Raw genomic sequence first — 15336 nt, forward strand, 5'->3', positions numbered from 1 at the left:
CATCGGTAAACAGTTGGCCAGTCGAGCATGCGCAGAGCAGCCAAGCGTTATGCTGGCTGCTCTGCGCATGCCAATCCTTCACTCCAAAAAAAAAATTAACAGCAGCATGTCCGATCCCCACTGCACAAGGGCTAAGCTGCCCCCCAGCACCGTCTATGGTTTCCTGGCACTCCCTCCCCGTCTATGATGGTCTCTTTCTCTCGCGATCTCTCCCTTCCTCCTGGCTCGCTCGCTCCCTCCCTCCGTGTGTGATTGGGATTCAAGAAGAAGGCACAGCTCCCTCCTCCAGCTCTATCTCAGCCAACCACAGTGCGTTTAGCTGTCACTGGTGTCAGCTAAATGCGCTGTGATTGGTTGAGAGGCCGTGCGCTGCTCTCCCTCCCGGCTGCTGATCACCTTTGTGCTGGATGCTGCGCTTACTTTGGCTGCCTTCTTCACGCCGCACTCCACTCGATGCAAGGCAGGCCGCCCATCCATAAAGACGGCCATTCTGGCTGTCATTCCCCCCCCCCCCCCCCCCCCCGGCAATAATAAACACATCCTTTTTGGACGTGCTTCACCCAGCTGAGAAACCCGGAAGTCTCTGAGCCAATCGCAACGCACCAGTCTACACTGGGGGGAAAGGGGGGGGGGGGATGACGGCCAAAATGGACTTTTTTTTTTAAGCGAAGCGCTATTTTAGTGGGGGGGGGGGGGGGGGGGCTTGCGTGCATACTTAACGAGAGGTACAGACCTCTCGTTAGATTTTCCAGCGTTAGTGCATCTCATTACAATAGGGTTTCTACACAATTTGCTCATCTGCATACTGTCGTCCGAAAAAAGTCTTTAGTGCATGCCAGGGTTTACTACTTGCTCGTTAAGTTTAGTGCATCTGGCCCCAGGACTACACAGGTTACACATGTCCACCATCTGCTACAAACTAAGAACTACTTACTTTCAGGGGACAGCACAGGAGGAATACAGGTCTTCTGAAGAGTTAGTGGTTCTCAGTCTCCATCTGCTGGTTGGAATGCATAACCAAGCTGTGCCGGGTCTAGAGGGATGCTATGGATGAGTATGTTTTGCTCATCTATCAGCCTGCAGGTGGGCAGGAATTTGGTGAGAGAACAATTTTAGGGGATCTTGCATAGTACAGCAGTCTCAAAGCTGCGGACCTTGCATTCGTGAAATTTCTGCCAGTCCAGCAAGAAAATGCTTCCAGCAGTGCGGCTGCTGATATAGGCATTAATGTTCATCCTGTTTTTGGGTTTGTACTCATCAGCAGAGTTCCAGCGAGACAGCTTGCCACCAGTAGTGGTATTGCTGTCTTGAGAGACCACCAAATGTAGCAAAGCTGGATATTTATTAGGCTCAAACCAATTGCTTTTACTTGGTTTAGCAAATTACTCACCTGTATCAGGTGTTCTCCAAGGACAGCAGGATGAATATCCAAACTAATGGGTGAAGTCACCAATGGAGCCCTGGTGCAAAGACACTCCCCAGCGTTAGTTTACAGAAGCATTGGAAATGTACTACCATGCATGCGCGCATCTTCCCACCCGCCACTGTCACATGGGACTAAGCCAGTCTAACAGTAAAGCTGGATGGAATTCAGTTCCAAAGAGGGGTGGCCAGGGCAGTATGGATATGCATCCTGCTGTTCTCAGAGAACACTTGCTACAGGTGAGTAACCACTTTCTCCAAGGACAAGCAGGATGCTGTATTTACAATGATGGGAATCCCTAGCTACCAGGTTGTCTGAAACAAAGGGGTAAAACTGAAAGCCTGTAAAATGCAAAGCATAACCAATAACTGTGGGGGTTTCTTTTTTTTTTTTTTTTTGGGGGGGGGGGGGGGGGGGGAAGCTATTGATCCTGCTGTGGTTCTAACATTATGAGCTGTGACAATCTTCCAGAGTCGGCCCAGCTTGGACATAAGGAAAAGCAGTCTGCTAGCCAAATGGATAGAGTATTTACTGATAGCAGCCCCCCATCCTGTTGGGGTCAAGAAGGAAAACAAAAAGCTGGGAGGACTGTCTATGGGCTTCAGTCCACTCCAGATAGAAGGCCAAGGCTCTCTTGTGGCATGTGGTCTAAGGAAAAAATGTTGGCAGAACAATTGACTGGTTAAAATGGAAATCTAGAAAAGCGAAGGTGACAAGATGGAAATCTGACACTACCCTAGGAAGGAACTTCAGATGCGTATGTAGCACTACTCAGTTGTGATGAAACTGTGTTAAATGGATCAAGGAGCTCACTAACCCTGTGTACTGAAGTGACCGCCACCAAAAACAGGACCTTCCAGGTAAGGAACTTCAGCGACAGATGTCAATTGGCTCAAAGGGAGCTTTCATCAGCTGGGTGAGAATGTTGAGAGGCTGTGGGAACCTTGATAGGGATTTTAGCAACATCAAGCTCCTCATTGATTTACACTGCTAACAGCTGCTAGCAGCACTACTTAGTTCTTTTTTTTTTTCTTATGACATGTGCGAATACAACAAGCCCCCTTTCCATAGGATAAGATCTTTACAAGTCTCACTGATTGGTTGACCAGCCCTCTGCCTCTGGGCTTCCAGGTCAGGATCAGAGCACTGTGCTTCCTGAAAAGCATGTCTCTGTCCTATATCAGTATCCATAACAGGAAGGGTCTCTGCTGGTGACTCTGATTTGTCAGTCACCAGCAGTCTGATCAATAGGTGTGTCAGTTACGTTAGGTTGTTCGATACTCACAGCTCCGGTCACCTCTGGAACTGGTTCTGCTGGAAGCACTGGAGCGCCTCCTCCTGTCACTTGGTCAGCTGGTTCCACCTGGATTGGCTCAGGATAAGCGATCTCTGCTGCTTCTGCTTGTTGGGCTGCCCTGGCTTGACTATGGGTCATCATAGCGGAAATGCTGACTCCGCTATCAAGGATAATGTTCATTGGACCCATGCCAGTCCCACATAGAATTGATACCGGCATGTTTTTCATTGTGCCTACTTCTCTGTATGCAGGCTTGGTACCCCAATCCAGGAATACTCGAGCAATGGGTACAGTCTCTCTGGATCCATTGGCTGGAATACCTCGGCAGTGCATCCTGGTAGAATTGCATCTTCTGGCACTAGCTCTGGTTGTAACAAAGTCATGCTACAGCCAGTGTCCACAAGCCCAGTGACCTGGTTCTGGTTCACAGTTACTGGAGTGCTATAGCATTGTGGAAATCCATCTGCTTCCTTGCTTGATGAATGGCCAGTAACTTTTTGTTCTGCGGCAACTGTGTGGGTCTCCTTCGTGTACTGGAGCCACCCATAAAAGCCGCCAGCTTAGGTGCAGGAACTGGAATGCTCTTTATTGCAGGCTTGGGATTATCTGGGCAATCCGCTTTGAAATGTCCTGTACGCCCACACTGATAACCAGGACATTCATGCCTAAAGTCTTTAGGTTTTTGGGGAACACTGGAGGGTTTGCTGACAGTCTCTGAGATTGCAAGGATATCTGGCTTAGGGCCCTGGCTGCCCTTAGATCCCGGCTGCTGCAGATAAGGACAGCTTCTCTTTGCCAACCAGGGACGGTCAGCCATAAAGATGTCAGCCAACTCAGCCGCCTTCTCTGGAGTGCAGGGCTGGTGATCTTGAACATATTCTCTCACCTCTGGATGACAACGCTGAAGAAACTGCTCCAGTACCATCAGGTTTTGGCAGTCCTCCAGGATTTTAACTTCAGCTTGACTGAGCCACTGCTGATGCTGGTATCTAAGCTGAATCACAAATTCGCTGTGAGTATCATCCGCTCCCTTTTGCAAAGTCTGGAACTTTAGTCTGTAGGTCTCGGGGATAATAGCATAACGGTTCAACAAAGCTTTGCACACCTCCTCAAACTGGGAGCATGTCTCCATGGACTGTCCTTGGAACACATCAAGTGCTCTACCAGTGAGATTTCCTCCCAGATAGCACACCCAGTCTGTCTGAGGAATCTCACTGAGATGGAAATTTTACTGCAGCTATGCTCTCATTCTCTGCTTAGACTGGGGAGCCGGCTGAGCCTTCTGAGTCTGAAACTGCATGGTAACATGAGCCCTGGGATTTTTGGGAAAGGCAGGCCAGAGTATACCTACACCTTTGAGAGAAGTAGGATCTCTTCTAGCTGTCGCCTGAGAACCTCCACAGCATGGAGATAGCAGAAAAGAATGATCCAAGAGGGACTTCATGGTATCAGTTCTTTTCTTGATGAGGTCTGTAGAATTATGAGCAAAGTCATGAACTATGGAATGGGTCAAAAGGCCAGAGATAGATTCCAGAGTCACACAGACTTATCAATCAGAGATTGACAAGCCTGCATGACACTGGAATTTATGGTCTATTATGATACCCTTATGGACAAGCAGGCTTGGGAAAGAAACTAGTGTAAACAAAAGGAAGAATGTGGTTTAACAGGTTTAGGAAAGCAGATGGTGAGAACCAGATAATAATCTATGAGAAGGATGATTTGCAGAAAAAGTCATGTAAATCATTGTCTGAAACAAACGATATAAGCTGCTGAATCAGAACAGTATTTCAGAGAAGCAGTCACAGTGAACAGCTTTTTATGTAACTGTACTGATCTCTCATGAGAAACTATAACTGTATCTGTATTTGGTAAGTAAATAAACAATTGACTGGTTTCTTTTACCCCCCCCCCCCCCAAGTTGTTGATGGCTGGTATATGCTAATTTGGGAGGGGTACAAGCGGCCTATAAACAGGTCAGCAACCTCTTCCACTTTGTCCCCCAAAAAGTTATCACCTTGAGAAGGAACGTCTGTTGGTTCTAGGTCTGAAATACTCAGCTAGGCAAGACTGTACATGCCAACACCCAAGGCAGACACTCTGGATGCAATATCAAAAATCATCAAATGCTGCCCAGGCCCAGTGCTTTTGACATTACTTCTGCTTGACAACTAGCCCACAATGTTTCACAGTCTTCTCTGGAGGCAGAGTATCTGCAAACTCTAACACTGTGCACCAAGCTCCACATGCAGATGCTCATATAAAGCTGGTAGGACTATATGCAGGACCCAAGTATAGAGTCCTGAAAAGATTTTCTTCCAAAAGATTCTAGAGTTCTAGCATCTCGCCCCAAGGGTGCAGCCACAATGTAGGTTTTTGAACTCTTGGCCCTTATGAGAGCGGATTCAACCACAACAGAATGATGACAAAGCTGCTGCTTCTCAAATCTGGTAACATTCTGAACTCTGTACATAAAGTCCACCTTTCTAGAAACAGGCTGCACAGAGAGAGGGGACTCCCAATTCCTCATCTATGCTGCTCAAAGAATGCTGTCCACAGGCATTATAGCTTTCTGGGTGGGGAGGAGGGGGTCTCATAAGTCAAGGACATACCATCTCAGCCCTGGAGCTTGTCCTCAATCTCCAAATCAAATGGGATGACTTTAGCTATCTCCCTCAGAAAACTGACGAGAGATACACTGCAGGTATGATTTTCTCCTTTCAAGAGTTAGGGAAGGATCTGAAGGGAGAACAAGGGAGCATCTCCTCTGCTTCAGCCTCACACACCCAAGAGCAGTTTGAGTCAGATTCAGCAAAATGCACCTCATCAGAAGGCTGAGTTTGTTTGCCTCAGTCTACTGGACACGCAAGAGTGCCAAGAGATAGGTCCTTGACTGGACGCTGGGGAAGCTTCCTCTCCTGAAGGGCTGGAGAGGAACACCACCTCTTCCGATGCAGACACTTAAAGCACCGGTGTTGAATGAGCGACGGATAGAGTATGGGCCTCCATGATCGGTTGGGCCAGGGCCAGGGCCATGGTCAGCATTGACGCCCTTGAGGTGCTGGCATTGCGCTGAGTCAATATCCACTCCAACTAGTCCTGCAAGAGAGCCTGGAGCTGCTCCTCAGGGCCAGGCATCAGTAAAGGTGGGGCTGATGTCCATGCAGGGACAGCCTGTGAGTTTGCTGGAGCCGAATCAGGTTGATCCCGGCAAGACTGGCACATCGGCACCAACCATAGAGGGGGAGCAAGTAGTAGTAGTAGTACTGGTGGTGCTGATGTCCCAGAACTCCTGGCACCGTGTTTCCGGAGGGTCAAATGTCGGTGCTCCTTTGCCTTTTCTCGATGCACATCGGGATCACTCGGTACCAATGAGGATGAAGAACCCTGGCATGTTCTCGGTGTTGGGTCCAATGATGTCCAGCCCAATGGAGCCCTATTAGCACCCGATGTTGAGGCACATGAGGACCTCCTCGATGCTGGTGCACCCCCAGGGTCTAATTAATTTTCATCAGCCATGAACACTGATGCCAATGTGCTAAAATTTCTCATGCTTGGCCCCATGACTTTTTTTGGGTTCTTTTCTACATTTTAGAACAGTTAGAAACCTTGTGGTCAGGTCATAGGCACAGCAAGCACCACTTGTGAAGGCAGTCACAGAGAGAACCTTGCCACATCGAGAACACATCTTAAAACCACTGGGAGGTTTAAGGGACATTGGGGCAAAAATAGTATCCAACTGGGTGCTCAGGCCTAACAGGGCCGATGGAGGCACGACAAAAATAAAGGACATAAGATAAGTGTTGCCATACTGGGACAGACTAAAGGTTCATCAAGCCCAGTATCCTTTCTCCAACAGTGGCCAATCCAGGTCACAAGAATTTGGCAAGATCCCAAAACAATAAAATAGATTTTATGCTGCTTATCTTAAAAATAAGCAGTGGATTTTCCCAAGTCCATCTTGATAATGGTATATCGACTTTTAGGAAATTATGCACAGAAAGGAGAGAGTTTCCCAATTCTTTGTCTGCTGTACCTGACGGATATTATGCATGGGCACTGTCACAGTTTCCTTGGGAGGAGCATCTTAGACAAGGATGTCTAATATGTCTGCCTTGGGACCAATGCTAAGGTAAGTGCTTTTACCACATTCTCCAGCTACAAATTCTAGAGTTTAATTACACATTGCATGAAGAAAAAGTATCTCCAATTTGTTTTAAAATTTACTACTTAGTAGCTTCATTGCTTGCCCCCTAGTCCTAGTATTTTTGGAAAGAGTAAACACATGATTCACATTTACCTGTTCCACTCTACTCAGTATTTTATAAACATCTATCGTATCTCCCCCCAGCCATCTCTTCTCCAAGCTTAAGAGCCCACTTTAGCCTTTCTTCATAGGGAAGTCGTCCCATCCCCTTTATCATTTTCGTCACCTTTCTCTGTCCCGTTTCTAATTCCGCTATATCTTTTTTTAAAATGCAGTGACCAGAATTGCATACAGTATTCTAGGTGAGGTCACACCATGGAGCGATATAAATGCATTATAATCTCATTTTTGTTTTCCATTCCTTTCCTAATAATTACTAACCATAATTACATGATGCAAGATTCCATTAGGGGTCGGCACACAGGAAAAGGAACTAGGTGTCATCGTTGATATGTTGAAATCCTCTGCTCAGTGTGCAGTGGTGGCTAAGAAAGCAAATCGAATGTTTGGGTTCCTCTTTCCTCTGTGTATCACTTTGCACTTGCTCACATTAGATATCATCTACCATTTGGATGCCCAGTCTCGTAAGGTCCTCTTGCAATTTTTCACAATCCTCTTTCAATTGAACTTTGTATCATCAGCAAATTTAATTACTGCACTAGTTATTCCCATCTCTAGATCATCTATAAATATGTTGGTCCTAGCACAAACCCCTGGGTAACCCCACTATCTACCCTTCTCCATTGAGAATACTGCCCATTTAACCCGACTGTTTTCTTTTAACCAATTTTTAATTCGCAATATGACACCACCTCCTATCTCATGAAACTTAGGCTGAAAAAAAACCTACAGAAAACTAAAAGGGGATTATAAAATAAACAAAATAAGGGGGGGGGGGGGAAGGATTCCCATGTACCACAAGAGAAGAAGGAAAAATTCTGCACAGAGGAGAGCTGGCAAAATTGCGACTGCTCTGCTCATGACAAAAGACTATGGGTCCCGCGTGATCAAGTTGGGTGGGTGCACAGTTCAGCACAACCAAAGGCTTGAATTATTTAAAAAAACGCTGGTTAGTATCTGTGCCAGGACTCCATCGGATGACACTAACCATATGTGTTAAGTAGTGTCCCACTTTTCCTCTGAGAAACTTTTGTTTTGCTACATTGAGTAATTTTGTTCTTTTTTTGGGAAAGAGATCTTAATGATTGATGTTGGAAAGGATCTTAGGAGAGTGTGTGGAAGGGAAACAGGAAAAGAAGGGGGATAGAAGAATTAAGAACAAAAGGAGGGGAGAGGATTCTGAATTAGGAGAAGATTGAGAAGGCAAGACAGATGGGGGGAGAAATAGATCAGACCTCATCCCTGCACTCACATTAAACTCCTTTATCACCATCCTATAATGAACCCTCTTGAAAAATCTTCTTTTCATGGATCACTGGTAGGACGGTGGCAGTGGAAGAAGTAGTACAGTGCCTCGGGCTGCTTCCTCTCTGCTGTCCAGGGACAAAACTGGGCATTCTGACTGGGGATATCACAGTGCCACACAGTTCAAAGCGCAACACTAGGGCTCCAGGACAAGAGAAGAGGAATGCTCAAAGTACTGCTGCTTTTCTCCTCAGCAAAGGAAGAAAAGACATGTGGGTCACCACATTCCAAGTCATCTCAATCCCACTCTGTGGCAATCCCATGGTAAGGGATAAATTTGTGGCCATTTCACTAGCCACACAAATCGGAATATGGCCATTTCACTAGACACACAGGGGCCTTGAGTGCACCAATCTCTGCTGTCCAGCACTATCAAGAATTCTCCTCCAACTACTCTTCTTTGAGAAATAATTTGGACTTACCGACAGAACAAAACTGATCCTGGTCTTGCTGTCTCAGTTGCAGTTTGGATTCCCTAGTAAATCAAGTATGGGGGGGATGGGAGAGAGAAAAAAAAAAGTGATAAACTGCAGTTTCAACAAATCCAAGAAATCACCACCACAATACTAACAACACCTAACCCAAATCAATCACACATTCCCAACACCATTTTCTGCAAGCCTTTAATGCTTCACGCCAATCAGCCTGTCTTCTACAAGAAAGAGAAATTAGGGCTTACCTGCTAATTTGCTTTCCTTTAGTCCCTCCGGACCGGCCCAGCGAATGACTGATGGGTTGTGCACGCCTTCCAGCAGGTGGAGACTGAAAATTCTGACTCATGAGAGACAGCCAATAAGAGCCCCTGTCCTGGCTAGAACGAACCAGTATCCCATAACAAAGCAAGAAAAGAAAGATGCCTTCTGTGCACTCGTTAGCCTGAGCAGCCTTACACAGAGACTAAAAACAAGCCTGCAGATTCTGAACAAAATGCCTTCCTCAACTAGGTACCAACCGAAAAAGAACTTAAGTAATATAAAAAATCAATTCAACCGATAACCGCAAGAAACAACACCGTTTCTCAGAAACACTCTTCTGCGAAGAAAACAAAAAAACTAACTAACAGGGTGGGACCTGGGCTGGACCGGAGGGACTAAAGGAAAGCAAATTAGCAGGTAAGGCCTAATTTATCCTTCCTTAGCGTCCCTCCGGACCAGCCCAGCAAATGACTGATGGGAAGTAACAAAGCAGTAAATTCAAGGGCAGGACCCCAGCAAACCCGCTGTAAGAACATGCACCCCGAAAGCGGAATCTTGACGACTCAGTACATCCAACCTGTAATGCTTAGAAAAGGCATGCAAAGAAGACTAAGTAGCTGCCCTGCAAATCTCTATGGGCGGAACCAAAGAACTCAGCCCACGAAGCCGCTTGCCCCCTCGTAGAGTGAGCTTTCACCCCCTTGGGAACAGGCTTGCCTGCTAAAATGTAAGCAGACGCAATCATCTCTTTAAGCCACCTGGACAAAGTAGGTTTCGACGACGCCAATCCCTTCCGGGAACCCCAATAAGCACAAATAAATGCTCCGTCTGTCTAAAATCTGCAGTAGCTTTCAAATAACCTTGGAGTGCCCGCCGGACGTCCAAGCACTTGAGACGACACTGCTCTTCAGACCCAGAAAAACTGAGAACTGGTAAAATAACAGACTGAAAAACATGAAAACGTGATAAGACTTTAGGAAGAAAGGAAGGAACTCGCCGTAACACTAATCAATCTGAAGCAAACTCTAGAAATAGGGGATTAAACAACAGCACCGGCAACTCCGAAACCCTCTGCGCCGAAATAACGGCAACCAGAAAAAGTACCTTAAGAGTCAAATCCTTCAAAGAACAGGATGACAAAGGCTCAAACAGCGCATGAGACAGTGCTGCCAAAACTAGATTAAGATCCCACAGAGGAAAATTTTCCCGAGTGGGAGGCCGCACAAGACTCACTCCCCTTATGAACCGAAGCACATCCGGGTGAGACACCAACGATTTACCCTGTATCCGCCCCTTTTAGCAGGACAGGGCCGCCATCTGAACCTTGAGAGAGGATAACGCTAAACCTTTCTCCAAACCCTTTTGCAAATAATCTAGAATCTGTGCCACTGAAGCCTGAAAGGGAGAGACCTTGAATTCACTACACCATGCCTCAAACACTCTCCAGGTCTGGATATATTGAGAGAAGTGGAACGACGGCACGACCGCAGCATAGTGGACACTACACCGGCCGAGTAACCTCTCTTAGACAACCGCGCTTGCTCAAGAGCCAAGCCGTAAGACAAAATCGACTGGGCTCTGGATGTGCTACCGGACCCTGTACCAACAGTCCGGGATCCTCTCGAAATCTGAGGGGGGACTCTAGAAGGAGGTTCTGAAGATCTGCGCACCAAGGGCGACGAGGCCAATCTGGAGCTATCACACTCGACCCCCGTGAGCCTCCACTTTTTGAATTAGACGATAACACAGGCCATGGAGGAAAAGCATAAAGGAGACCCGACGGCCACGGCTGAAGAAGAGCATCGATCCCCAGAGCCCTCGAATCCTTCCGATGGCTGAAGAAACTGGGCACCTTTGAACTGGACGCTGTGGCGAACAGATCCATGACTGGCAACCCCCAGTGACGAACTACTGATGAACACTGTGTTGCTGAGAGCCCACACCCCGGGATCTACGGTGTTGCGACTGAGAAAATCCACCTGGACATTTTCCGTTCCTGGTACATGAGCCGCCGACAGCGCTTGTAGATGCAATTCCACCCAGCTCATAAGCTGAGCCGTCTCCTGTTCCAACGGTTGACTCCTGGTGACCCCTTGACGGTTGACATACGCCACTGCTGTCATGTTGTCTGACATTACATGGACTGGTCGACCTTCGAGAAGTGGAAGAAACCCCTGAAGTGCCAGACAAATAGATCTGGTTTCCAAAAGATTGATGGACAAGATCGCTTCTTCCTGTGACCACAACCCCTGAGCATACTGGCTCTGACAACGAGCCCCCCAGCCTTTGAGACTGGCATCTGTCGTGACTACGATCCACTGTGGGAGATCCATGGGCATTCCCTTTGTCAGATTGTGTGTCCTGAACCAACGAAGGCTGCTGCGTTCCTGAGCTGCCAGAGGCAACCTCCTCATAAGGGAGTCTGACTGAGGAGACCACCTGGACAGGAGGGCTCTCTGTAATGAACACATGTGAGCTCGGGCCCAAGGGACCGCCTCTATTGTTGCTGCCATGGAACTGAGGACTTGGAGATAGAGCTGTGCCGAAGGACGAGGTGTCTGGAGGAACTGTCTGATCAATGACTGAAGCTTGAGGATCCGAACTGGAGCGAGTGTCCAAACACATGCCCAGATAATCCAAGGTCTGAGACGGTTGAAGATGACTCGTGTGTATTGACTACCCAACCGAGGGACTCCAGAAAACGCACCACATGGCTTGTGATCTGTAAGCTCTCCTGGAATGACTTCGCCCGGATGAGCCAATCGTCCAGATACGGATGAACTAAAATCCCTTCCTGCCGAAGGGCCGCTGCTACCGCTACCATCACCTTGGTGAAGGTCCAAGGAGCTGTGGCGAGACAGAAGGGAAGCGCTCGAAACTGGAAATACTGACTGAGAATCGCAAAAATGGGAATATGCAGATATGCCTCTTTAAGATCCAAAGCTGTCAAAAACTCTCCCGGTCAGACCGCCACAATGACAGAACATGGAGACCTTTAGGGCTCGATTTACCGCCTATAAATCCAAGATTGGCCGAAAGGAACCTTCTTTCTTGGGAACCACAAAGTAAATGGAATACTGACCCTGCCAGAGTTCTTCCGAGGGCACGGAACAGATAGCCTGAAGAGAAATTAGCCGATCTAGAGTGCTCCTGACAATAGAGGCCTTGGCGGTTGACCAACAGGGGAACTCCAGAAATGCATCCAGAAGATGTTGCTCAAACTCTAAGGCATACCCTTCTCGAATAACCTCTAGTACCCACTGGTCGGAGGTAATCTGGGTCCACCTCTGGAAAAACTGCGCCAAACACGTTTCGACCGGTACCAGAGGTTGGACCCCAACACCCTCATTGGGCGGGGTGGGAAGCAGACTGAAACAAGGTACCCGAGTCTTTGTTCCCTTTAAGCGCCCCCCGAAAGGATTGACCTCTTTGGAAAAAACGGGAGCGCTGCACCGGGGCCACCTTACCCGAAGAAAATCTCTACCCCGACCTCGGGAAGACACCGTACCGCAACCCGACACTCTAGACCTATCCTCCAGAAGCCTGGGCACTTTAGTTTTCCCCAGACTGCGAACCAACTTTTCTAGGTCATCGCCAAACAAAAGAGAGCCTCTAAAGGGGAACTTACTGAGCTTTGACTTAGAGGCAGCATCTGCCGCCCAATCTTTGAGCCACAGGGACCTCCTAGCAGCCACGCCAAGGGCCATAGACTTAGCCGAGGCCCTTAACAGTTCATATAAAGCATCCGCTAGAAATGCCAAGCCCATCTCCAGCTTCGCAACTTCAGCGTCCACGGCCACCATCTCATCTGACGACTGATCCAAAACTCTTTCGGACCATCGGAATCAAGCTCTAGCCACCAGGGAACCACAAATAGCCGCCTGCACCACCAAAGCAGACACGTCAAAACTACTCTTTAGCAATGCCTCCAAACAGTGATCCTGAACATCCTTCAAAGCGGTGCCCTCGTCCACAGGCACCGTGTTACGCTTGGTTACTGCCGAAACCACTGCATCTACCACAAGAGGCTTGAGAAGAGTCCTATCTACTTCCGGGACTGGATAAAGCCTTACCATCGACTTGGCCGGTCAACACTGAGTCAGGAGCATCCCACTGCGCCTGAATAACGTCTCTGATATCCTGGTGCATGGGAAAGGTTTTCCCCAGCTTACAAACTCCTTTCAATAAGGAGGTCCACCTTACGCGGTACCTCTGGTACTGTAGTGTCATCCTCATCAAAACGCAAAATCGAGGATACCTGGGAGATTAATTCTTAGAGGTCTTCCTTATGAAAAATTTGTAATACCGAGGGATCCTCCCCGGGTAAAAGAGGGTCTACCCCCGAATCCATCTGAGAAGAGACCTCATCCACTAAATCTCCCTGCCCAACATCTGAGTGCTCCAAAGAGGGCATTTCCATATCAGGATCAGAATCAGAGCCAGCTTGCAAATTCCAAGACCTCCTAGGCCTCTTAGATAGTAACAACTGCCCATCCCCCAGACTACTTCTAGGCTGAGAACCAGACTGCTGAAGAAGAAAAGCCTGATACATTTGCATAACAAATTCTGGGGGGAATCCCCCCTCAGAACTGGCAGGCAGGATCAAAAACTCAGCAGACTGGGTCTGTCCTGAAGCTGGGGCTTGAGCAGGAAGCCGTTCTGAAACCTGAGGAGTGAGTTAACATGGCGGACGTTCCCACCAAAACCGGCACGACCGAGACATCCTTGCTGACAGAAGGCTCCGAGCCTGCTGAAACCACCGCAGAAAGGGAGACCTGGTCAGCGATGCTCTCAACAGCGGTACAAAACCGCACCTCGAGTATTGTGTCCAATTCTGGTCGCCGCATCTCAAAAAACATATAAAGGAATTAGAGAAGGGCGACAAAAATGATAAAGGGAATGGAACGACTTCCCTATGAGGAAAGGCTGAGAAGGTTAGGACTCTTCAGCTTGGAGAAAATGCGGCTGAGGGGTGATATGATAGAAGTCTACAAGATAATGAGCGGATTAGAGCGGACAGATGTGAAGCGTTTGTTTACACTTTCAAACAACAACAAAACCAGGGGACACAAGATGAAGCTAGAATATGGTATATTTAAAACAAATAGGAGAAAGTTTTTCTTTACTCAGCGTGTAGTTAGACTCGAACTCATTGCCGGAGAATGTAGTGACAGCAGCTGGCCTTACGGAATTTAAAGGGGGTTTGGACAGATTCCTGAGGGAAAAGTCCATTGAACATTATTAAAAAAAAAAATTGGGGGGGGGGGGTTGCCAGGTTCTTGAAGCTTGGATTGGCCGCTGTCGGAGACAGGATGCTGGGCTTGATGGACCCTTGGTCTTTTCCCAGTATGGCGGTGCTTATATTTTCCGCTTCCCCTGACACCGCGGCACTGACGTACAGCGTGGTGTCACAGCTTCTCTGCCATGCCGGCAGGACCGACTGCGCTGCGAGTGCTCTCCCAGCTAACCTCTGACGAGGACCCCGGCAAACTCAAATTAAACAATCAGGGGACGCGCACCGCCAAAACCGCAAGGGAAGGCAGGAGGAAACAAAAGGGAGAGCTGAACTGCATAAAACAGCTGTCTGTTCGGGTTTTTTGCTTGCTGTTTTTTTTTTTTTAAACGTGGCTGCCTCTCTTCTGACTCAGAACTCTCTTTCCTTGGTCGAGTTAGCGCTAGCCCTTAAATGCCAACAACAAAGAAAAAATGTGGAGGGCTGAGTGGGGGGGCCCGGCCACCCGGGTGTAACACCCTTAGAAATCTGTCTCACTGAAGCAAGCTTTTTAAAACCAGTGCACAGAAGTAAAGAAAGAAACTTAACTACTACTATATATCTATTTTTTTAAGTAATTTTTTTTTTTAATAAGTAAGATGTAAGCAATAATTGAGAGACTGAAAAGGGCTCACCATCTTCCACCTGCTGGAGACTGAGGATACTGGTTCGTTCTAGCCAGGGCAAGGGCTCTTACTGGCTCTCTCTCATGAGTCAGAATTTTCAGTCTCCACCTGCTGGAAGGCCTGCACAACCCATCAGTCATTCGCTGGGCTGGTCCGGAGGGACGCTAAGGAATACGTGCTTAAACAAATAAGACATGACAGCTTCCCAAGTGCCCTAGCTCCAAAAACAGTTGACACAATAAGCATTTCCCCAGTCTGAGGATAGACATGCTTTACAGCATGAATGAATACACTATTGGGTTTATAGAGACTACAGGGGGGGGAAAAAAACCCCACACCACTATCCACCCTGTAATGTATCATTTTTCTTAGATATTGTTTACCATACCAA

The 15336-nt window shown here is 47.7% G+C and overlaps 1 protein-coding gene across 1 annotated transcript in view; it reads right to left on the minus strand.

Moving 5' to 3' along the window:
- BUB1B (BUB1 mitotic checkpoint serine/threonine kinase B) overlaps window positions 1-15336 on the minus strand; it is a 236482-nt gene that overhangs the window by 128077 nt on the left and 93069 nt on the right. Inside the window, exon 12 of the mRNA XM_030213704.1 lies at window positions 8775-8827. Within this exon, the coding sequence (XP_030069564.1) occupies window positions 8775-8827 (53 nt within the window). The remainder of the gene's footprint in view (window positions 1-8774; window positions 8828-15336) is intronic.

This window comes from Microcaecilia unicolor, chromosome 9, assembly GCF_901765095.1.
Source record: "Microcaecilia unicolor chromosome 9, aMicUni1.1, whole genome shotgun sequence".
Taxonomy (NCBI): domain Eukaryota; kingdom Metazoa; phylum Chordata; class Amphibia; order Gymnophiona; family Siphonopidae; genus Microcaecilia; species Microcaecilia unicolor.